Source organism: Alligator sinensis, unplaced genomic scaffold, assembly GCF_000455745.1.
Source record: "Alligator sinensis unplaced genomic scaffold, ASM45574v1 scaffold569_1, whole genome shotgun sequence".
In the NCBI taxonomy this organism is placed as follows: domain Eukaryota; kingdom Metazoa; phylum Chordata; order Crocodylia; family Alligatoridae; genus Alligator; species Alligator sinensis.
In genome coordinates this window covers 3,090,825-3,115,237 of record NW_005841914.1, presented here as the reverse complement: position 1 = coordinate 3,115,237, position 24,413 = coordinate 3,090,825, and the positions used below count along the sequence as shown (strand labels likewise).

General features: G+C 42.7%; 2 protein-coding genes across 2 annotated transcripts in view; both read right to left on the bottom strand.

Annotated features, from left to right (window-relative positions):
• Window positions 1-6,683: 6,683 nt before the first annotated feature.
• On the bottom strand, window positions 6,684-12,824 carry LOC102377629 (arylacetamide deacetylase-like 4). Its single transcript, XM_006018850.1, has 4 exons — window positions 12,708-12,824; window positions 10,363-10,579; window positions 7,766-7,829; window positions 6,684-7,470 (listed from the first exon to the last, which is right to left on the bottom strand). Exons 1-4 carry the CDS (start codon window positions 12,822-12,824, stop codon window positions 6,684-6,686), a joined length of 1,185 nt encoding a protein of 394 aa, XP_006018912.1.
• A 7,454-nt stretch (window positions 12,825-20,278) lies between these two features.
• Window positions 20,279-24,413, bottom strand: part of LOC102377402 (arylacetamide deacetylase-like 3) — a 17,411-nt gene continuing 13,276 nt past the window's right edge. The window contains 2 exon segments of the mRNA XM_025198090.1: window positions 20,279-20,308; window positions 21,228-21,912. Coding sequence (XP_025053875.1) covers window positions 20,279-20,308; window positions 21,228-21,912 — 715 coding nt within the window.

The following is a 24,413-nucleotide window of genomic DNA, read 5'->3' as shown; positions in this document are numbered from 1 at the left end:
GGGGTTAAGAGCTTCAGGGTCTACCCAAAGCCACTGTGTAACAAGGCCATGTAGAAATTCAGCAAGTGTTAAATTTCTACATGGGAGATTTAGCTTGGCTATTAGGAAGAACCTTCTAACCCAAGGTGGTTACCTGAACAACGTACCTGAAGGTGTAGAATCTCCATCATTGGTAATTTTTAAGTACAAATTAGACAAACACTTGACTTGAATGGTTTTGACAGGAATGTTCCTGCCTTGAGCAGTGTTTGACTCCTATGCATACATTTAGAAATGGAAAATGCTGTCATCATGAATGCATATAGTAGGTAGGGAGGGAGGGAGGGTAGGGTCAGAAGGGACCTGAGCAGATCATCAAGTCCGACCCCCTGCCATGGCAGGAAAGAGTACTGGGGTCAAACAACCCCAGCAATATCACGTAAGAAACTTCTCAGTGGAGCTAGGACTGAATGATACATTTCTTCAGATATTTGGAAATGAATCTCGATTATTTCATAGTCAATCTCCTCTACAAAGCATCTTTTTTAGTCTTGTAATAATATTCTGTGACACGCTGTAAAACCACATAATCCTTCCTGTTTTCCTCTCTACCGGTACAGCCAGCTTTTATTGACATTTTTCAGTCAACATTTTGCATCTACCTACTAGAAGTCCCAGTCAAGAAACAGGAATCCACTGTATTATTTTCAGTACACATATGTAGCTAAAGATAATCCCTTCCTCATAGAGCCAGTGATCTAAGTGCAAAGGACTAATGCACAGCATGGAGAACTGGTTACTTCTCCGTAGTTTCATAGTTGTTAGGAGCTGAAAGGGACCTTACAGATCGTTGGGTTGGCTGTTGCTTAGGCATTGCCAACTCTATGGCCATTGAGGGCCATTTGGCAGAGATGAGATTGTAACTCCTGTAAATTTGGCATTCCTTTTTGTTAGGAGAGGTATGGTTCCAGAAGTTAGAAGTCAGCTGCCAGATCCATAAATACAATGTCGAGATTGCACTTGGATAAGTGTAGCGTACTGCACTTCTACTGCAATTAATCCATCGTGTAAATAAAGAGATTTCAATTCCCGTGGTAGATTGTGCCATATTTTGATGCTAAGATCCCATCTCTCAATGGAACAATCATTGCTGTCTAAAGGTTATTAGCCTTCTAACTCACTGCACTTACTTACACAGTACATCACTTTAGTACTCGACTACTACTATCAAGCACTTTTAAATATGTTACCCATGAAAGATACAGTATATAAAACCAAATTATATACCTTATCAAAAGAGAAATCTGCTCGTTTCTTTGTGATGTTTCAAACCCTCCCCACCCCTTGACATTGAAGGTTTTGACTTAACAGAGCTAACTTTTAGGACCCCGATTTGAAGAGGAGACCTAAGAACAGAATAATAGAAAATTTAACTGAATATTGAGCAGTTTGTTTGTCCGAGTGCTTTGACCAATAATGCACCTGCACATAAGCGAAAGATAGCAGAGTGGTAAAGCCATTGGCACAAGGAGCCATCTGCTATCTTCTTACCATGACAGAAAATAAGTTGTAAGAGATTTTTTTCCAAGGCTGGGGGAAATGGTCTCCTAAAGCAAGCCCTACCAAACAAGCAGTGTTTGGTTTTGACATCAGAGAAGATAATCCTAGCATTTCTGATTGTAACTGGGAGCACAGTAAAGTCTATAAAAGTCCTCAGTTAATGGACCAAAGCCAAGAGATTTTAGTCACTCAAAGTTTCCTTGGAAATCAATGGGAGTTTAACATAAGGAGCACAGAGCTTGGCTCAACATAATAAAAAGCCCTTGCAAAGATTATGTCACTGCCTGTTGCTTATTATTTATTTGTAATGGTTCCTTGCTTAATCGTTATTTCTTTCTAATCTCCCATTTTTTTTTGTAGTTAACCATTTGTCTAGTAAAAGCATCTATGTTAAGTTTTGCAACACTAACACTGAGAAATTACACACACAGAAGTTAAATACCAGAAATTAAAGTTGCTAATTAAACATCCACACTCAGGTTCGCGATTAAACACTCTTTGATCTTTAGCTGTGAAATTATGAGAACAGCAATTCAAATGCCATGTTGGTATTCAATAGTTGAGTTAGACTTACAGGAAATATTTTACTACTACTCGAAGGCCCCTTTGTACTACCAGAGAGATGCAATCGTCTATGAAATGACAAATAGGCCCTTTCCCTTTTAGAATTTCCTGCTTTCCGATTGTTTAATTCCCATTCGTAAAATGAGATTTTTGCTGTGAAGATATCAATATGTAAGGACTTTTCATTTAACTTCTTGTTGGTACTGCAGCGCTATCACAGTGATAGGAAAATGAGCTGCACTGTCTTGAACCCCAGGCATCATTTATGTCCCAATCCAGAAAAGCGTGTGATCATGGGATTAACTTGGATCTTGAGTCGTCCCATTGATTTTAATGAGTCTGTTTACATGTTTGAAGGCAGGTCCGTGCATAGGTGCTTTGTTTATTGGAATGAATAAAATGAACAAGTAAGTTCCAGGTTCATTCATTTTGTTACCTGGTGTGATGCAGGATCCAGAAACAGAATTTCTGGGAAGGAGTTCAGTAAAATTAGTTCTTTTCTTCCAGACCTGCATCAACGTAATGTGCCCCTTACAACAAATACAGAACCCAATGCTGCCATTTTGGGAACTCAAATTTGGAGCACATAAACTGGTTTTAAAATGGCAGATCCCAGTCTAAGATAGACCTACATCGATGTGGTATGACACTTAATCAATCGAGGTTAAACCAGTGAATCAAACTTCAATACCAGGTCCACTCACAAATCAATGTAGGTCACTGTTCACCAGCATCCCAGGTGCCTTTGTGGTCCCCCACTAGCCGTCCCGCTCAGGGAGTCACTAACGCTGACTGCTAACAACGGGAGGGGAGAAGGGGGACTTGGCCATGCCTCGGTCCCTGGCACTGTGCAGTTTGCAGGGGGCATGGGAGTCTTGATTCACTTCCACACACCCATTAAAGGACCCCCATGCCCTCCACAAGCCAGGTTTATGGGGCTAGGGATGGTCAAGCATTCTTACCCTGCCCCCTCCCCTACATCAGCAGTCAGCATCAGTGACGGGCATCTGCAGCCCACGCAGCTCCCTGGCACTGTGCTGGCTCCCAGGGGACATGGGCATGCAGGAGCCCCCCAAGAGACCCCTGTGAACAGGTGCAGTGACAGGGAACAAACCAGGTTGGAGATGCTTGGCACTGACTTGGCAGCACTCAGCAATCTCCAGCAGCCCCAAAAGCCAGCAGGTTATTCTGAGAGGCCTGCTCAAGAGCCCCCAACCTGCTGGCCTCAGCCAAGGCAGGAAGCCTATGTGCCCCCCTGCCCCATGGCGAAGGGTGATCTTTTGTTCTGTTCATTCCTGACAAACTAGGGTGGGTTTCAGAAACTTGCGTAGTTTTGAGCAATTCCATCTTGGGCTTTTTGAATGGACTTCCAAGGGAGGTGGTGCTCTCTCCTACCTTGGGGGTCTTTAAGAGAAGGCTGGATAGGCATCTGGCTGGGGTCATCAGACCCCAGCGCTCTTTCCTGCCCAGGCAGGGGGTCAGACTCGATGATCTGTTGAGGTCCCTTCTGGCCCTAGCATCTATGAATGTCTGTACCTAACCTTAAACTGGTTTGTATGGAGCTCTGCTATTTTAAATCCTTGATAAATCCTCAGGATATTCCTTCAAAAAACCTATTCATTCTTGCAGCAGTCATGTGACGTTCCTTTCTGTTCATATCACTTGAAGTGTCCAGAGAGACTTTTTTCAAATACTCATTGACTACAGAATGTGCTAATTTTCTTTTATTTATGGTCTAGCTCTTTAAGGAAATGTTCCAATATTTCTGTTTTTGTGGCTGCAAATAGTATAGTCAGGTTTGGTTTGGTTTTTTCTTTCTGTGGTTTTCAAATGTGATCTTTTCTAGCTTTATGTAATATTTTTTTCATCACAAAAATTAAATTTCTATTTTCTCAGAGGAGCTATTTAAAGTATCTTAACACTGAGAGAAATTGAAAGTGTTTCAAAAATGCCAGTCCATGTGCATGAGTGGGTAACAAGAAATTATCACAGTTCAATTTTGAACAGGTTTAAAGAAACTTGGAATAGGCAAGTGTCCCTTGGGGTAAAGTACTGCAAAAATTGGGATGGCGTGCAGGGTTTTCAGATTCTTCTTAAATACGAGCATTAGTCTTAATCTCAGATGGGCTATTGGATTAAGTGAATCATGTGTCCATTCCACTCTAATAGCTCTTATGTTCAGTTTTAAATGAAGAACCAATTATCACCATACAAGATTTAGAAAATTATTTGGACTAAATCAGTTCATTAGAAAATATATATGACAGCAAACTTGATTCCTGTATATTAGGGGTCAGCCAAATACTACTGCAGAAAAAAAAGTTGCTGATACTTGAGAACTGAACATTTTGCCTTTCTACTCACTCATCCTTCATATCAAATCATTGTCCTTTTCTTCCCTCTGGTCATTATAATCACCTCTGTTTTCTCTAACTAGGTTAACCTATGGGCTGTTTATAGCAGATAGGCTTAGTCTGCCTGTTGCCTGCTGGCAACTAGGAATGAATGAGTGAGAGCTTTGAAGTTTTTAAGGTGGTAATGTAATATATCACTGCTACCCAGATGAATGGGAAAACACTAACCATACTTTTTCTTGAGAATATGAAGAAAGCAAATACAAAGTCTGTCCGACTGCTGGAACTGGTATGCATTGGCTTTCCAAAAACAAGTTACTTCCCTATTCTCTCTACACGTACATCGACCAATGGCATTAGGACAAATTGTATTTGATGCTGTGTTGTATTCATGAAAAGTGTAATAACACAAAGAGAGTCTATCTTGCTTTTCAAAACACTTCTGCTATATTGCTATAAGTATAAGTTGCACATATATAAATGCTTCATAGCTTGTGCAAGCGAGGCTTGTTGTAACAGGCACAGGTCATGAACAAAACTGTGCGATGGGATTACATTTCACCTTGCAGAAGCAGTAATCTGTTGATCCACGTGCCAAATTCAGTGGTGATCGATAGGCCGAATTCAGCCTTTCAGCCCATTCTTTACAAAAAGGCAGATACGAATATAAAGGTCTGCATAGATATGGAAGTTCATACATGCACAATGTAGACACACGCTCATAGACAAAGCTGTAATTCAGGATACAGCCATGTGGCACACTGGGTCTTGTTGATAAATTATTAATCACAGCGCATAATGAGGCTTCCATTTTGAGATCTAATTTTCGAAGCATCCATTCCTATAAGTATTCTTAGTCATTCATTTCATATACTTAATCCCTCACCATATTCATTGCTCCATGTCTTGCATGGCATTCTCGTGCCTCACTTGGTGCCGTTCCACCAGTGGTGTAATGAGTGTGGGGTGATGGGCAGACGCTCCAGGCGCCAACTTGGGGGGACTGGGGAGGAACCACAGAAATGGGATGGAAAACGAACAGCTGCCATGAAGCAACCATGCCAGCAGCAACCAGATGTCATCACTTCTCCTGTGCATGGCTGATGCCCCAGGCTCTCAGTCATGTTGTTATGCCTCTGCCTCCCATAAAAACGTGACCTCAACCTCTCCACCATTATGCAGCCTAAGCCTCAGACTTGTAAGACCCGTTTATGTCATGTTGTATACTTCCTCAGCTTCCATGCCATGTTTTGCCCCTCATACAGTCTAGGCAGCATCCTCGTGGCAGCGGTGTGATTAGAAATGCCCGTGCCATACCACCACACGTACATTTTTGGGAATATCATTATTTTTCCCCATTCTGAATGATGATCAGAGCCCCTTGCTAACACCTGTGCCACTACACACCTACACAACCTGGCATGGTGAAGACATTGGTTATAGCTGAAACTAGGTGGGGACAGGTAGACTTTGATCGTTTTTCTGTTAGTCCGGCATTTCCACAAGAGGTAAGTGTTTGCTAATCAAGTGCGCTTTGGAGTAGTTTGCAGGTGAAGGGAAGGACCATGAGAAACAATCTGATTAAACTGCCAGTTTACATGACTTTTATTGAGAACATATGCAAAATTGATTCCACATTACCATTTTTTATTAAAATAGTATAACGCCACAATCTTATAGGTCCTTCCAACCGGTGAATCTCATAACAGTTTATATCAATGTTAAAAGAATCCTTACAACAAGATATAACCTCAAAAACAGAAATAAAAAGTGCAAAGAGGCGAAGAGGAAATCATGGCTGGCACCATTCGTGTTTCTCTAATGTGCTTGCAATGAAGTTTGGGGGGTCCAGTTTAAGAATCCAGGTCTAAAACAGTCCTCATTTTTTAGTTTCCAACAAAAACCAAACCGCAGGCATTCTCATGCGCAATTTCTGGTTGAGAGAGAGGCCTAAACTGCTCTTCTTGTTGTCATGTTGTAAAGCTGCAATTGCTGTCATTAATCAATAAAATATATGATCAGAATCGTGTCATCTGATAGACAACTGCACTGCATCAAAGGTCCTATGGCTTGTGGTTCCTCCAACTTATCATTTGTTGCAGACAGGTAACCACAATACTGCTTTTCGCATTTGTTTGACACCCAAACCACCTACTTTTTGCCGTAAAGTGCCTTGCCGGTAAAAAAAAAAAATAGAGATGCCCATGGTATTTAAAAAGGATATTTTCATAAAGCATTTATATAGCTCACAATAGTATCCATCATCTTTTTGGCAGCTGGAAAGGCAAAAATCCCATAGCCAAAAGCAGGTAAAACTCCATGGAAACCATCCTCAGAATGGTACCAGGTGACTCGAATCCCATTGTCCTCTAATCTCTTCTTGTACAACAGTCCATCGTCTCGCAGGACATCAAATTCACAGGTCAAAATAAAAGCTTCGGGGAGCTGACAGATGATGGCATCTTCAGCTAAAAGTGGGGAAAATCTTGTTTCCAAAATCGGCTTCATTATTTCATGAACTTCCGGTTTAAATTTATGCAAAGTGAGATCCTGGGGTTTATAGCCTCTGGTCTTAAATTCCTTGGGTATGTGATCTGCACTTACCCATTTCCTGTATTTCAGCAGCATATCCCTAGTAACATGGCAGTTCTCGAGGACATCTTCCACTATCGATGTGTCCTTATTAAGGTAGCGCAAACAAAAATAAACCACGCGGTCCCTGAACAAGATAGGGATTGAATGATTTTGTTGATAGGATGGCAGGTAGAAGTCCAGCCCCTGGAAGCCTGGATATATCAAGACTTGTGCACGTATTTTTACTTTGGGAAGGTCCTTCCTGCTCACCAGCATTTGGCAAATAACAGTAGTAAAATTAGCTCCACAACTGTCCCCAGAAATGATAACGTGCGCTGGATCTACGTTATAGCTTTCTAAGTTCTTCAGAAAGTAGACGGTAGCATTGAGACAATCCCAGTACTGACCCGGATATGGGTGCTCGGGAGCCAAACGATAACTAAAACATGAAAAAAATAAATGCTTATTTTTAAATTGGAAAAATGATGTCTTTTAATGTAAAAGTATGGACTTTTTAAAATTTACGTTGGGTTTCTTCTGGATATGTGGGGATAATGTGACTGTACAAAATTACTTTGGCATAACTTTCCTAAAAATGTGCTCCTAAAATATGCAAAAGACTACAACTAGTAAAGACCAAGCGATCATATCTTCAGCTTTCAGTACATATTCCAGAACCTTTCTAAATGCAAAGTTTCTTACTGGAAATAAAGTAAAGGACTGGCTTTACTTACTCGACCGACACAACCACAGAATTAGTTTCTCTGGAAAGATAGCGACACACCCGTTCAAATGAATCTGCAAACACAATATATTGAGTGATGTATTCAAGTTCTCATTTTCTTTTTAGAAATTAAAATTCCAACCTGAAACTCGCATGAAAAATTATTTAAGAGTCTAAGTATTAAATCCTGTCTTCTGCATCCCTAGTTTCTTTGTGCCAAATTCTTAACTGATATCTCTGTACTGAAGTCATAATAGAGCATAAGCATCAATCTCAATTATTATTTACTTTCTGCCTTGGGGATAAAAGTATATATTCTGTAAAAACTGCTGCAACCCTGAGACCTGTAGTGGACTTTCTTCATATAATGCAATCTTTACATACAATCAGATCTTTCCTTTAATGAATAAGGACTGATTTCAACATGTTTTGAATACCCCAAACCTCCAGAATGGCTTAATCCAGATCATTTTACTCATTACTGGTATACCTTCATTGACTTCAGAGGTCTTATGATTTTTTTTTTTTTTTACTTTGGTAGACAGAATAGCATTGTACTCTACAATCCATATATGCCTAGAAGGTGTATTAAATTCAACAGAAATGAAAAGCAAGAACAGTGGAAATATATTGTTCCCAATCTATAATGATATCGGTACCATACAGCCATTCTGTGCTTTCAAAAATAATCCAAATTAGCATGAATTGGAGTTTGACTTTTATCCAGAAGCCAACGGTTAATTCAGATCCTCTGTACTCTTAACTCAATACCTGTGGACACAAACTCCTGTTTGTGGTGCATTTCAAATTCAAGCTTTGAAATCTTGGAAAAATCAGGTGGGGCAAACGTCAGACACTTTTCAGTTCAAATTACGTGGTAACATTTTTCTGCAAGATGGGCATCAGAGCTGGTAGCCGAGGCTCAGGTTTGTTCATGAGCAGGAGCTCAGTCACTAAGGATTTTGATACTGTCTTTTCCTAAAACTGAAGAGGGTGATGACACTGAGGAATCGCAAAGAAGAGTTCCAGGAGCTAAACGGGTGGCCAGATTTGGGTCCACCGCTTTCTGTGATCTCCGATAGCATTCAACGGATACTGCAGATCTGCAGTTTTTCAAAACGAAAATGAAGGCGACCAGACTTGTAGTTTTTTTCCAGTGGTAAACTGGGCCTCCTACTGAAGGGATCACATTTGACAGAAAAGCTTAGAGGAGTGTGCATCATGCATCCTTAAAGGCAGAGCAAGAAAGGTCTCTCCTAAAGCCACTGGTTTCCATAAACAGTGTTGCTCAGTGCGTGCAATGTATCTTCTCACTTATGCAATGCTCCACAATACATCATCATAGTGAAATTAAGTCTCCTTTAGATAAGGTTTTAAAGTCTTAAAAGGTTCTGTCCTGGCTGATGGCCATGATTCCTGTATGTACACACACCCATGATTTGTTATCTGTATTAGAAACACACAACTAGATACAGTAAAGGCTTTAGTCACTTGTGCTAAATGTCTGGCCCCTAGTGTAGTCTCTAAAACTCTCTGTTAGGTGCCAATTTCCATGTAAAAATGTGCTGTAAGATGGGTGCTTCAGAGTGGCATCTGGACCACTAGCACACTGATCAGGGAGCTGTCTAGAGTCAGCCAGTAGGAAAATATGGAGACAAAAGCCATCTGAAAGCCTGCTCTTCTTTGGAGTTTAGGGCCGTGTGTAGACGAAACGAGGTGCCTCACTGGCAGCTGGGCTCTATAACCCAGACCGTTCTCCAGAGGGTGAGCGTCTACTAAGAGATAAGAAGCACTCACACTTTTGAAACAACAGTGGAAGCAGTACTTGCTTTTAAAAGAGTAATTCGGTGGTTGGTTAGCTCAGCGGTCAGAGGATTGTCCAAGAAGGGGAAGACCTATATCGAGTTCCTCCTCACTCTGATGAGGTTTAATTGAATTATTTCAACTTCCGGAAGAGGTTATGATACTCACCGAGGAGTGGAGAGAGTTCCCATTTTCAGGACTCTTCCTGTATTTTACATTAAGCAGTTATTAAATCAAAGACAAAAGTTGTCCTATAAACAAGGACCCATCTCAGCTGAGTGCCTTAATCCGTTGGTACAGACTCAAGCTGAATCGTAACTTCTTGCTTAAACAGGGGCCAACGCTCACCAAGGAAGATGGAGGGTATCTCCTCCCAGCCTAGCCTCTGGCCGGATGGGTAGAGGACTCTTGTCCAACTGAGGAGGGAGTATAACCCAGATCTCCCATTTCCTGGGAGGGTGCTGGAACTACTGAGGCATAGCGACTGGACACAGTAGAGTACATTTTTGGATTGTAATTTTGGATTTGGGCACCTATGTCTTCTCATTGCTTTCTTTGGGCATGACAGCCCTTCATTGGATATAACCCAAAGAAAGAACATTTATCTGCGTGTCATTGTGGACAAAGGTGGCACCAATATGAACTATTTCCAATGCTGATTAAATCACATGCTAATTTGGGACAGACAATGCAAATTGATGAACACCTTGAAATTCATGTCTGATATGAACCTCTTTGGATGTACAAAATGTAAAAAAAAACCCCAAACCTATCAATCATTACATGAAGCTTGGAATTTCTTACTAATGCTGGCTGTCGTGCCGGCGCCTCCATGAAAATACAGGATTCCCTTCCTTTTGCTGGCAGATATCGGTTTTGGCTGGTAAATCCGCACTGGCACCTCATCCCACTGTACGTCTTTGATGAGGAGATTTGAATCCTTCCATGCTGGTAGTCCCTCTAGAAGCAATCTGAGTACTCTCAAATCACTGCAAATATTCAGTTTCTCCAAAATCTTTCCCTGTTAACATGAATAAAAAAGGTCAGAAATTGATTCGTATAAGCCAGTAGTTCTCTGTCTTTTTAGATTCAAAGAAGAAATGCACAACTCTACAACTCTTGGGTCAGAGATGTTACCGTTTATTAGACCAACTAAGAAATTGCAAAAAAAACGTTCTTTTCTGCAAGCTTTCGGGCACACGCGCCCCTCTCAGGCTCAGGGAAAATCATTTTTAGAATCTAGCTTTAGAAAATCATTTTTAGATTCAAGCCACCCTTCCATAACTTTTGTGAATTAAATGGTACTCCATTTCAGAAACTAACTTATTTATTACAGTGCCTACTATCTTGCAGAGCGGCCAGGTAGCAGGGGTTGGAGAATGGCCAAGCAGGGACTGAGTCTAAGCCTGCACTTATCTTTCCACACCTGACTTAATCTCCTCACACCTTCAAAGGAACTTAAGGAATCCTGGGTGTCATAGTTTCATAGTAGGTAGGGTCGGAAGGGACCTGAGCAGATCATCGAGTCCGACCCCCTGCCATGGCAGGAAAGTGTACTGGGGTCAAATGACCCCAGCAAGGTGTTCATCTAACCTCCTCTTAAAGACCCCAGGGTAGGAGCCAGCACCACTTCTCTTGGAAGTTGGTTCCAGATCCTAGCTGTCCTGACAGTGAAGTAGCGCCTCCTGATGTCTAGTCTGAATCTACCCTCGGCCAGCTTGTGACCGCTATTTCTTGTCACTCCTGGTAGTGCTCGGGGGAACAGGGACTCCCCCAATGCCTGTTGGTCCCCCCTGACTAGGTTGTAAATGACCACTAGATCCCCTATCAGCCTTCTCTTGTGGAGGCTGAACATGTTCAGGTCCCATAGCCTCTTCTCGTCGGCCCTGCCCTGCTGCCCACTGACCATGCGGGTGGCCTCCTCTGGACCCTCTCCATGCTGTCCACATCCCTCCTGAAGTGCGGCGCCCAGAACTGGACGCAGTGCTCCAACTGCAGCCTGACCAGTGTCGCGTAGAGGGGGAGGATCACCTCCCTGGACCTGCTTGAGATGCATCTGTGGATGCACGACAAGGTGTGGTCGGCCTTCCTGACCGCGCCCCCACACTGTCGGCCCATGTTCATTTTGTCATCAATAATGACTCCAAGATCCTTTTCTGCCTCTGCACTGATGAGAAGGGAGTTCCCCACCTGTAGGTCTGCTGCTGGTTCCTCCTCCCCAGGTGCAGCACCTTGCACTTGTCAGTGTTGAAACCCATCCTGTTCTCATCCGCCCACCCCTGGAACCTGTCTAGGTCTGATTGCAGTCTATTCCTCCCTTCTAGCGTGCCCACTTCTCCCCACATATCCCAACACCCTGGTTGAGAATTACTGGTATAAAACTGGTATGAAATCCAGATCTCTCCAAATTATAGAAAGTTATGAGAGCCTAGAGCTTATTATGTTGTGCTATATTCCAGGAAAGATAGGTGGTATTTCATGGCAGACACAGTAACAACCCGAGAAACAATACAGCGTTATAATATGAATGTAATGTTGCTGACAATTGCCAGTCTGACATTGCTGGAGACGACTTATCTTTATCCACTGAAAAGAAGCAGCACCAATGTGAACAATATGGAGTCCCTCGCTTGTCCCCATTTCCGATAGAAAAGTGCTTTTTTGTTGTTGTTCAGTTTTACAAATCAATTTAAATAATCACATAAATGTTTGAACATAAAAAAATGAGAAGAAAAAGAAAAATACCCATTGATTGGAAATTAGGTTAAAGGCAAGAGACATCTCATGGTGTGAGGCTCAAGGGGGAAGCAGAGATTTTGGAAACCAAACTAATTGTTGGAACGGAGGAAGCAGGTTCTGCTAAAATCCATCTCTTCTTTTATTTTACTTTACTTTATTTTCTATATACATGGACAATAAAACAATGTGTAAATATGAGCAGGGATTCTGTTACCGTGCTATTATGGATTCCTACTAAACTAAACTAAACTAAACTAAAACTACATATGTCTTTCGTTTTAAGAGTTAATTTAACCTCGTATGGTTCATGTTCCAACGGTTTGCACTCTCTTTAAGAGGCTAAATCTACCTCCCCGCTTCTTTCAAAAATAAAAGTGGAATCCCCCACCTTTTAAGCATAATAAACTTACCAGAATAAATGCTGTAACGACCAGTGAGTGAAGTACACGAAGCTTTAGAGGCTGACCTAGTCCAGGAGGTAATTCTGATCTGTAGAGATCGTAACAAATCCCCCAGACAAACAGCATTGGTAACATAAAGGGAGAAATTAAAATGACTCCTACTAATTTCAAATGAACCCAAGCAGATGCCATAATGATATAGTCAAAGAAGTGATTCTGATTTGACTCTCAGCTCTTGTTTCACCAGTGTCTTTGCAGACAATTAAATGATAAAGAGCATGGTGCTGACTTCCAGGTCATAGTAAATATTATATTAATGTTGCAATATTGCGAACTCTCCACCCTTGCATAGCTAATGATCCTGCTGGCGCCACCCCCCAAAAAATGTAACAATTAATTGAGAGCCAAAAACTTTATAATGTTCCAGGGATCAGCGTCAAGTGTAATTTGGTGTATAGTATTTGTTTTTCAGTAAGACAAAAGGACAGTGTGGTGTTATTATACCTGCATATTAACATGTAGCTGATAAGAGATTTGGGGCAGAAGTTTGCAATCCTAGTCTTGCAGGGTGGTTGCATAAACATCTATATTCACAGGGCTGCTGGACCTGCACCACGTGCCATGTTCTGGGTGATATGCGGTATTACATATAGACCAGAGTGTGAGTCCTAAAACTGTGGCCTAGCAAAAATGAGGAGGAGGAGAATCCTCCCATGTTTGACCTAATTAGCCAAATTTGGGCATTTTCCCAGGAAGCAGGAAAGCCTGGTTGTATAGCTCCTCAATCGGAAGGGACCAGAACCTGCATCTCTCCATCTTCCTAACCTAGTCCTCTTAGTAACCAGCCCACAAGTAAGGTAGTATCAAGTCCCCTCTCCAAATTTCCTGTTCAAGCTGAGCTGTTGCACTTTACATTTAATAGTCACTGGATAAAATGTTTGGAGAACAGTGGGAAAGTTTCTTCCCCACTGGCAGCAAGGATCCAGGTTAGACTGCACGGCCTAGAACGTGCGTTCCCTGTTTCCCAGGAGAGTGCCCTAACCACTTGGCTATCAGGCTAAAACAAGGAAGAGCTCCCTTCTCCATATAATCATGGATGTTTGCTGGGTACAGTTTTGTAATATATGCTTGCTCTGTGTAGGTAAGTATGGTGTCACGTATCTGCTTGGCCTGCATATGCTCAGTAATTGTGTGGACACAAGTTGCATAAGTGCCCAAACTAGCACAAGGTAACTGCTATTTGGGCATTTTAAGTGAAAAAGGATTCTACCTTTTATGTTGGAGGTGCTGGCTTTGCACTGAGAGAGGAAAAGTAGGTTTAGATTGTGCAAACCTTATTTATATCAATGAGCACTTACTCATCAACTTAGACTTGTCAGCTTCAAATACATACTTATATGATTAAGTGATTGTCCAGATATATAACAATTGCGCAGTTAATCTTACTTGAATAATAGACTGAAATGTTTCTAGATTTATTATGGTATGTTTTTTGTCTTGCATAAAGCAAACCACTGCTTAGGGCCCAATGCCTTTAATATTGGTTCTGAGATGGAATGATTTTTAGTTACGATAATTACTAGAAGTTATGATAATTTCTAGCAGTAGGGCTAGAATCTATCAGAAAGAGCAAGCCTAAATTTCTAATGAATTGCTTTGCTGGCTTTACATCTCATTTGATCTAATTTTCTTGAGTAACAGAAGACCAATGGATTTCACGGGACCATCAGACACCTGTAATTCCTTAATACTCCTACAAGCTTCCTCCCTTTGTCTAGATTCAGACAAGTATCAGTGTTACTTTGGGGTTGGCTAATGTAATGTACTGGCAAGTACAATTTATAACTCTCTCCCTTTGTACTGCTCCACACTGGATGAGACTATGTTATAGGTCTCTCCAAAAGAGCCTGGCTCTTTAACACAAGCTGTTAAGATTCATCCTTTTAGCTAGGGAGAGCCCATTTTATTACTAGCTATGTCCAAAATAGTGATACTCTCATTAGAAATGTCCTGGGTGTCAGTTTTCTAGGACGGCATTTCCTCTATCTACAGGAAATATGACACCTACTGTGTTGTTCACCCACTGCTGGGCCTGATCTACAGCTGACCTCGTTTTGTTAAAGCTCTCAGCTTGCATGTCCAGCTCTGTACTTCTAATTATACAAAATCATCCTCCCCCCTGGAGGTCCCATTTCAATCCCCAGTGTCAACCCATACTAAACCCATGTCTTCTGCATCGCTACAGAGGATGACCTGGTAGGAGATGTGCAGATACAGGGTAACCTAGGGGACAGTGACCACCAATTGTTGGAATTCACTATCCGGCAAAAAGTGGCAAAGATAACCAGTAGGGAAGAAGTGCTAGACTTCAGAAAGGCTAACTTCAATGAGCTCAGGAGATTAGTAAGTGAGGCACTGAAGGACAAGAGCATTGGTGAGATGGGAATCCAGGAAGGGTGCTCGTTCTCCTGCGGGCATGGAAGGGAACTATCCCACTGCACATAAAGTGGGGCAAGGGGGCCAAGAAACCCACTTGGCTGAACAGGGAAATGCAGGAAAGTCTAGAGGTGAAAAAAGAGGCATACAGTCTGTGGAAGCAGAGGGTAGCCACCAAGGAGGAGTATACCTACTTGGCTCGTACTGGCAAGGAGTCAGTTAGAAAGGCCAAAGCAGCAATGGAGCTCAGGCTGGCAACAAAAATTAAAGACAACAAAAAGTCCTTCTTTAGGTATACAGGGAGCAAAATGAAGGCACATGGCAACATAGAGACCATACAGGACAGACTAGGGCAATTGGTGACAGATAGGAGGGACAAAGCTGAGCTCTTCAATCAGTTTTTTGCAGATAAAGACACAGATAAAGACAGATCTCCCAGTTGGATTATAGACAGGCACAAGAGGGACACCAGCCCACCAACAGTTAGCGCCAACCTAGTGATGGGGCACTTGGAGGGGCTGGACATGTTTAAGTCAGCAGGCCCAGACAATTTTTATCCAAGGGTGCTGGGGGAATTAGCCAGTGTCATAGCAGTACCACTGGCAAAACTGTTTGAGCGCTCATGGTGCTCAGGACAGGTCCCAGAGGACTGGAAAAGGACCAGTGTGGTCCCTATTTTCAAGAAGGGGAGGAAGGAAGATCTGGGTAACTATAGGCTGGTTAGTCTCACCTCTATCCTCAGGAAAACCTTTGAAAAAATTATTAAGGATCACATTTGTGGGAGTCCAGCAGGAAAAATAATGCTGAAGGGCAGTCAGCATGGGCTCATCACAGATAGATCCTGCCTGACTAACCTTGTTTCTTTTTATGACCAGGTCACAAAATGCTTAGATGCAGGAGTCGAGGTAGATGTCATTTACTTGGATTTTAAAAAGGCCTTCAATATAGTGTCTCATCCCATTCTTATAAATAAACTAAGCAGATGTAGGTGGTGAATTGGATTATGGGATGCACCCAGTGAGTGGTGGTGGATGGGTTGGTATTGACCTGGAAAGATGTGGGCAGTGGGGTCCCACAAGGTTCGGTTCTCGGACCAATGTTGTTCAGTATCTTCATCAGTGACTTGGATGAGGGCGTGGAGAGCACACTGTCCAAATTTGTGGACAACACCAAATTATTGGGCAAAGTAAACACACCGGTGGGCAGGGAATGAATCCAGGTGGATCTGGACAGGTTGGAAAAGTGGGCAGAACAGAATAGGTTGCAATTTAACAAAGATAAGTGCAAAGTGCTGCATCTAGGGAGAAAGAATCACCAACATACATACAGATTGGGAGATGACTTTCTAAATAGCACAGTGGCAGAAAGGGATCTGGGAGTCATAGCAGACTCCAAGATGAACGTAAGTCATCAATGTGATGAAGCGATAAGTAAAACTAACCGCACTCTATCATCTATTAGCAGGTGCATCATGAACAGGTCTAAGGAAGTGATACTTCCCCTTGTGATACTTGGTCAGGTTGCAGCTGAAGTACTGTGTCCAGTTTTGGATGCCACACTTCAGGAGAGATATGGATAACCTTGAGAGGGCCCAGAGGAGGGCTACTCGTATGGTTAGGGGCCTGCAGGTAAGATCCTACAAGGAGAGATTGAGGGACCTGGATCTCTTCAGCTCCACAAAAGAAGGTTGAAGAGAAGCGATCTTGTGGCCACCTACAAACTCATTGTGGGGGGAAAGCAAGGAATAGGAGATGCTCTGCTTACCAGGGCAGCCCTTGGGGTAACTAGAAACAATGGCCACAAACTGACAGAGAGCAGATTTAGATTGGACATCAGGAAGAACTTCTTTATGGTGAGGGTTGCCAGAATCTGGAACAGGCTTCCAAGGGAGGTGGTGATCTCCCCTACCTTGGGGGTCTTTAAGAGGAGACTGAACAAGCACCTGGCTGGGGTCGTCTGACCCCAGCACCCTTTCCTGCCCAGGGCAGGGGGTCAGACTAAATGACCTACTGAAGTCCTTTCTGACCCTAAAAATCTATTAAGTCTATTTCCCTCATCTGAACCCCAGAATGAATTACATTTTACATGTATTTTTTGTATTTCCATTTCTTGAAAATACATTAACAGGCACATTAAAGAAACGTGAAACAGGTTATAGAAATTGCTACTTGAACTACAAGAATTAATTTTATGTCATTTGATCTTGCCTACATGCATGTCTTTTTTTGTTCCTCATTTTAGATCTTAGTATTTTTATGTGCGTTATATTTGGCCTTCAACAATTTTATGAATCTGGCAGTCATGCAGTCATACCAAATATAAGCTACTTTTTCACTTTCAAGACTATTTCCAAACTTTCTATCATTTCTTATTCATCAGGATGTTGATTCCTGTCTGATTGGCTAATAATTTTCTACTACTACAAATCTACTTGTGAAGTTTTCAAATGAGCGCCTTTGTGTGATCTCCCACAGTGCCCCTTCAAACTTGAGAGAAGCACTTTATAAACATCCAGAAATCTCTCTCATCATCCTCCTGAGTTTTTCCTTGTCTGCTGATATGTTGATATCACTGTTCATCATGCCATGCCAACCAGTATTATCTCATTGTTTACTCATGCTCTTCCTGTGTCTGTGCCTCCATCTGTTGTCCTTTGCTTTATACTTAGTTTGAAAGCTCTTTAGAGGAGGGACTATCTTTTAGTTCTGTGATTGCATGATACATAGTGGCTACTGGTCCAAAGTGAGAGATCACAGGCACTACACAAAAAATAATTAGAACTGATCATAATAACCCATGCAAAAATTCCTACCACTGGGAAAGTGGACGCCAAATGATAGTTAATCTGTAGAACAGGAAAATGTGCCCGAATTATGGTATCTCTGAATGGTATCTCTTCAGCGGGATTTACCAGTACACAAAGTTTTTTAAGAGCGATGAGACAATCCAAACGTTCTTACTCCTACTCATTTCTTCAAGCCTTTCATTATTTCAGCAAATCAATTTCCCCTGTCCCTTCAACATAATAATTAACTTGATTTCATAGATTTCATAGACATTAGGGCTGGAAGGGACCTCGGAAGATCATCGAGTCCAGCCCCCCGCCCAAAGGGCAGGAAGTCAGCTGGGGTCATAGGATCCCAGCAAGATAAGCATCCAGTTTCATCTTGAAGGTGCTCAATGAAGGCGCTTGAACCACCTCCGGTGGCAGGCTGTTCCAGACCTTGGGGGCTCGGACAGTAAAGAAATTCTTCCTTATGTCCAGCCTGAAACGATCTTGCAGTAGTTTGTGACCATTTGACCTCGTCATCCCTTGGGGCGCTCTGGTGAACAAACGTTCCCCCAGATGCTGGTGGTCACCCTTGATAAACTTGTAGGTGGCCATAAGATCACCCCTGAGCCTGCGCTTTTTCAGGCTAAAGAGCCCCAGGGCTCTCAGCCTGTCATCGTAGGGTCTGCTTCCCTGACCTCTGATCATGCGCGTGATAATTGGTGCACTGATGCACTGATAATTGGTGACAATTAGCATGGAAGTGGCGGCAATTCACGAATCACAAAAGCTTTCTGACTCCCGAGGTAAACTATACCTTGTTGGGGAGAAAATAATAATAAAAAAGATGATTTCACAGACCCTCTACCATTATTGGAGTTTCTCCTAGATTTCATGCTTCCTACCACAGAACTCTGAAACGTTCTCCTACGGGGAACGCACAATCCAAACATGAACTGTGAATACCATGGTAGATGTTGTACTTCCTGTAGAGAGAGGAAATGCAAGCTAAGTCTCCAGAAGAGAAGCTGACACAAAAGTTTTAAACCCGTAACCATCCTCACAGCACAAATCTCAACTTTTTTTTTTCAAGGTGATTTAGTAATGTGAGGTAAGTGTCTTCTATTTTCATTCCATTTATATCTGCAATAGAAAACACATCCTAACCTGCATATTAGGCTTGCACGAGTAGGCAGCTATTTGATCTGGCTTCAGATCCAGCCACTTTGGATGCTAGGGATCTGATCTGGAGCTCTGGACTGGGTTCCTGCTTCAATCCGTCTGAAGCTTCGGAGCCACCTCAGCGATCCGGCCAGAGGGTATAATGGGGAATCAATGAAATATCTATAACTTTATTGTTTTTTGTCTTATTTGGGTGGTAGCCTCTGTGGAGAGCATGAAGCCTGCCAAGTTTCAAGAAGATCGGTGAAGGGGTTCAGGGAGAACTGCACCCTAAATTCTTGAAAGCAAAACTCATGTCATGTGTATGTGTTACACCACAGGGGGGTGAAAACTGCAGGGATGGTGGCCCCTAGTGAGGCCACAAACCTGCCAAGTTTCAAGGTGATAGGTGCAGGAGCTTGGGGGGAACTGCACCTCAAGCTGCTGACAGGCAAAACTCATGACATAGATGACCCTGTGTGTGTTAAGGCGCAGCGGGCTGAAAACTGCAGGGGTGGTGGGCATTCTTGACACAGCACTGGTGGGAGCCACGCCCCCCCCCGAGCATTATGGACAGACAGACACACAGACAGACGGACCAAGCCATTTATATAGAGAGATTATTGGATAATTATTCTAAAGAATGTTATTGTATCTGCGAAGGGGGAAACTTTTTGGTGTAACAGGAGTTTACAGTGGCTGCATACACATGTTGAAATAATCTGGGAGAATTCTCCCAGGTTTGTTCTCCTGGTAGAAAAATTTATCCAGAGGTGCCTGAACAGACTCTCGAGTGCTGAGCCTTTGAAGAGCAGCGAGTTGGCAGCACTGACACTGCACAGCCAAGGAGCGCCTCTGCACACATCAGAGCATACTCTGAAGCGCCTTCAGGCTGTGGCAGCGATGCACAGGGCGGAGAGGGGAAGTAATGTGCAGGGATCTGGGGTGCTGAGGACGATGGGGAGGGCAGCGGACCCAAGTGGGTGGGGGGTGTTTATAGTAAGGTGTAGCCTACAGTATAAGCCTACACACCTTAGTGTAACACGAGCTGGGTAACACAGATCAGAGATAATCCTGTCCTAGAGTGGCGTAACTTTGAGCTGCATTAGAAGTGCTTAAAATCAGTTTGGGGTGTGTTATTGTGCGGACAATCCAGCTATTAAGAGCTCCAGGAGCCGCCCAAAGTTACCATGTAACAAGGCCCTTATATGAGTCAGGCATAAAGGGTCCGGAGAATTTTAAACTAGGAGCAAACAAAAGAGTGGCAATCAAGTGGGGGGTTTTTTCTAAACTCTTTTAATTCTAAATTATATTGTTTAATTGAAAACATGCAAAAAATGTGTTTCTCTGGCACAAATATAAGCATGCTAGGTTTGGATGGTGGGTTTTTCCCCCCAGAATATAAGGAAAGGATTCAGGGGATAGGAGCTATAGAACTGACTATGCTGCATCTACCTTTGCTCCATATCATACAGATTAATTTCAAATGCTCTGGTAACTAGGAAGTATAATAGATACAAATCTTGTCTCAGAATAATTTGCATTGCAAGAGGGGCTAAATCGTCATTCCACGTGTAGGAATCCATCCAATGGGCGACAAAATTCTGCAGTAGTTTAGAGTAGAGCTACATTTGCTTTTCTTTTTAAATTTGAGAGCAAAATAAGCTGCTTCTTTGTAAAGCTGTTTGCATTTTGTGTCCAGAACTCCTATCCACATACTGGATTTATAACAGTGCTTTTTCAGACATGGAATCATAGTGTCATTCCTTCCATCTGAGGATGTGTAATATCAGGGAGAGGTGATAAGGTTTGAGTGATTTATGTAATGGGTTTGAAGAGGGAGGTGAAAAAGCAGGTGGCAGAGTGTTTGATGGGGTCCCTGTAAGTAATTTTTGTTAGCCGATACAGTATGCTTGTTTGGGCATAAAGTGTCTCATATGAACGCATTGCAAATTTTTTCAGTTCTGATTATAGTCAGTATAAGGAAATAGAGCTGACTCATTTAGAGACCATTACAAGCACTTCTAGTAGGAATAGGCAGATGTATCTATGGTGGGGGAGGGAGAATTACATTATAAATCTTTTATAAAATGTATGGTGTGGTTCAATATTTTTTCCCCTGATGGAAATGAAAAAAGGCGATAACCAAAAAAACCGTATACTTCTGTGGATCCATTCTCAATGTGATAGCAGGTCACTTTAATACCGTTGTCTTCTAAATGTTTCTTGTACAAGAGCCCATCATCCCGAAAAACATTGTATTCACAGGTTATAATACAAGTCTTAGGGAGCAGGGAAATGGTACCTTCATCAGCTGTAAGTGGGGAAAAAGCTGGGCTTAAAAGTGTCCTAGCTATTCCATAGCTTTCCAATGAGAATGAAGAAGGTGACTTTGGTGTGTGGCCTCTGACTTTAAATTCTTTAGGAATATTGTCTGCGTGTATCCATTTCCTATATTTCAGTTTCATATCCATGGGTACATGAGGTCCTTCCAGGAGACAGTCCTTGAATGACATGCTGTATCCAAAACCCCGCAAACCAAGCATGGCAACCGTTTCCTGGAATAAAAAAGGGACTGACTGGTTCTGCTGATATGATGGCAAATTCAAGTCCAGTCCTTGGAGACTTGGATAGATCAAGCCCTGAGCTCACAACTTAGAAATATCTCTTCTATGTGCTAATGCTTGGCAAGCAGCAGCAGCAAGATTGCCTCCAGCACTGTCTCCACCAATGACAACGTGAGCTGGATCCATACCATAGTCTTCAGCAGTCTTCATAAAATATATGGCAGCAGTGACACAGTCTAAGAGTTGGATAGGATACCTATTTTCAGGAGCCAAGCAATACCTAAAAAATCAGATAAGTGGACTTAATATGAAATCATACATGAATGACAGCTTTGCTTAGCTATACTAAAGTGACAAAATTACAACATAGAAGGTAAAAACCCACAGAGTGTATTAGATGCCCTTCTATGAAACTGTCACCTTTTAATTGCTTCCTATTCCTCCTGACTTAATTTTAGTAACATTATCCCACAGCTTCAAATATACCTAGTGGAAAATAACACTGAGGAACTGTAACACCATAGAAACAAAAGCCTCTACCTTAGATGACAATACAGTTCTTAAATTGAAATTATCTTCATTTTTCCATACTGACCTATCAGTTAATGGTCTGGAAATTTGGTGGCAGAGGAGCATTGGCAGAGCCATGACAATTAACATTGCCACCGCTCCCTCACTGCCATATTTCCAGACCCATGGGCAGCCCTGCGGGCTGGGCGATGTGGCCCCATGCATCCGATTGTGCCAGTGCGTGGGGTCATTCTGCAGCTGGATCCAGTGGGTGACGCCAAGTTGGAGCACCACATTGCACCCGTAGACCAACCCCACGCAATAACCCCATGCTGGATCCAGCCTGCGGACTGACCCTGCCCACAGACCAGCCTTGCACCACTCATCCAGCCTGTGGGGCTGGAAAGTTAAGCACCACTTCTTTAAAGGAGAGCAGATGAACAGGATTTATCTAGAGTTATCTATCCCCTGCTCATTATTCCCCCTGGCATCCACCACCATTGGCTTAGAGATGCCAGAGGATACTCCATGAATTTGTCTAGTCCCTTTTTGCGCCTTGCCATACTAACATTTAAATTTAATTTTTTTTTCTCAAGAATTCTTACTGATGCTTCCAAACTGCCCAGCGCTGCCATGAATGAAGATCAGTCCTTTCCTTGGACAAATTGATTGGCTCCTTGGCTGGTAAACCTGCACTGGCACCTCCCCAAACTGTAGATCTTTGATGACGAGGGTTGGATCTTTCCTTGGTTTTATGCCATCCATTTTATACCGTATGAAGTCAAGCTCACTGCAGACACCAAGCTTCTCCAGAAATTTTCCCTGTTTATTGCTAGAATGAAGTTAATGCAACGAGTGTCTCAGATCTCATCATTTTTCAGAAACTATAGAGGTTTTTATATCCATGCTACAATACATCCATGGTACAATACATAGGGAAACAGAGATGTCATTTCATTTCTGAAGCTATATCAAAACCTCACAGGCCAGAAACCCACAAACAAGAGGGAGAAGCCAGTTCTAGGCCCTCCTCCAGCCTGAGGGAGATTAACACCTACATTTCCCTCTTCCCAGAAGGGTGACCTAATAGCAAGGTAACCGAATATTTTAGGAGTAAGGTATACTCCACCCTTCCTTTTGAACCTGGGTAGGTGTCCATCTAGAAATGTAGGAGTCATGGTGCAGAAAGAGAGAGAGAGAGAGGAAGAGAGAGACACCTAGACAGGCAAAAATATTTTTTCTTTCAAATATTAAAATGTGCACGTTTCATATTATAAAAGATAATGGCTGGTAGAAGTCAAGAAGAGACATGGCACACCGTCTTTTCCATTCCTCACCAAATCACCTAATATTACACAATCGGCTATAGCATAAAAGTTAGCAACTTCCTCCTAAGCTTCAATTATTGGAGAGAGCATGCTGAAGTTTGATATATCATTAGACCCGTGCAATAATGCCTTTCTTTCGATAGGCAAATATTTTTGTTTGATATCTTTTATGGGTATATAGTTCTAAGGGGAGATGTGGACACGCTGGAGGGCAGGGAACAGCTGCAAGCAGACCTGAACAGGTTGGACAAGTGGGCAGAAAACAACAGAATGCAGTTCAACAAGGAGAAATGCAAAGTGCTGCACCTAGGGAGGAAAAATATCTGGCACACCTACAGCCTAGGGAATGACCTGCTGGGTGGCACGGAAGTGGAAAGGGATTTCCATGTTCAAGATGAACATGAGTCGGCAGTGTGACGAAGCCATCAAAAAAGCTAATGGCACTTTATCGTGCATCAGCAGATGCATGACGAATAGGTCCAAGGAGGTGATACTTCCCCTCTATCGGGCGCTGGTCAGACCGCAGTTGGAGTACTGCGTGCAATTCTGGGCGCCGCACTTCAAGAGGGATGCGGATAACCTGGAGAGGGTCCAGAGAAGGGCCACTCGTATGGTTAAGGGCCTTCAGACCAAGCCCTACGACGAGAGACTAGAGAAACTGGATCTATTCAGCCTCCGCAAGAGAAGGTTGAGAGGCGACCTTGTGGCTGCCTATAAGTTCATCACGGGGGCACAGAAGGAATTGGTGAGTATTTATTCACCAAGGCGCCTCCGGGGGTTACAAGAAATAATGGCCACAAGCTAGTAGAGAGCAGATTTAGACTGGACATTAGGAAGAACTTCTTCACAGTTCGAGTGGCCAGGGTCTGGAATGGGCTCCCAAGGGAGGTGGTGCTCTCCCCTACCCTGGGGGTCTTCAAGAGGAGGTTAGATGAGCATCTAG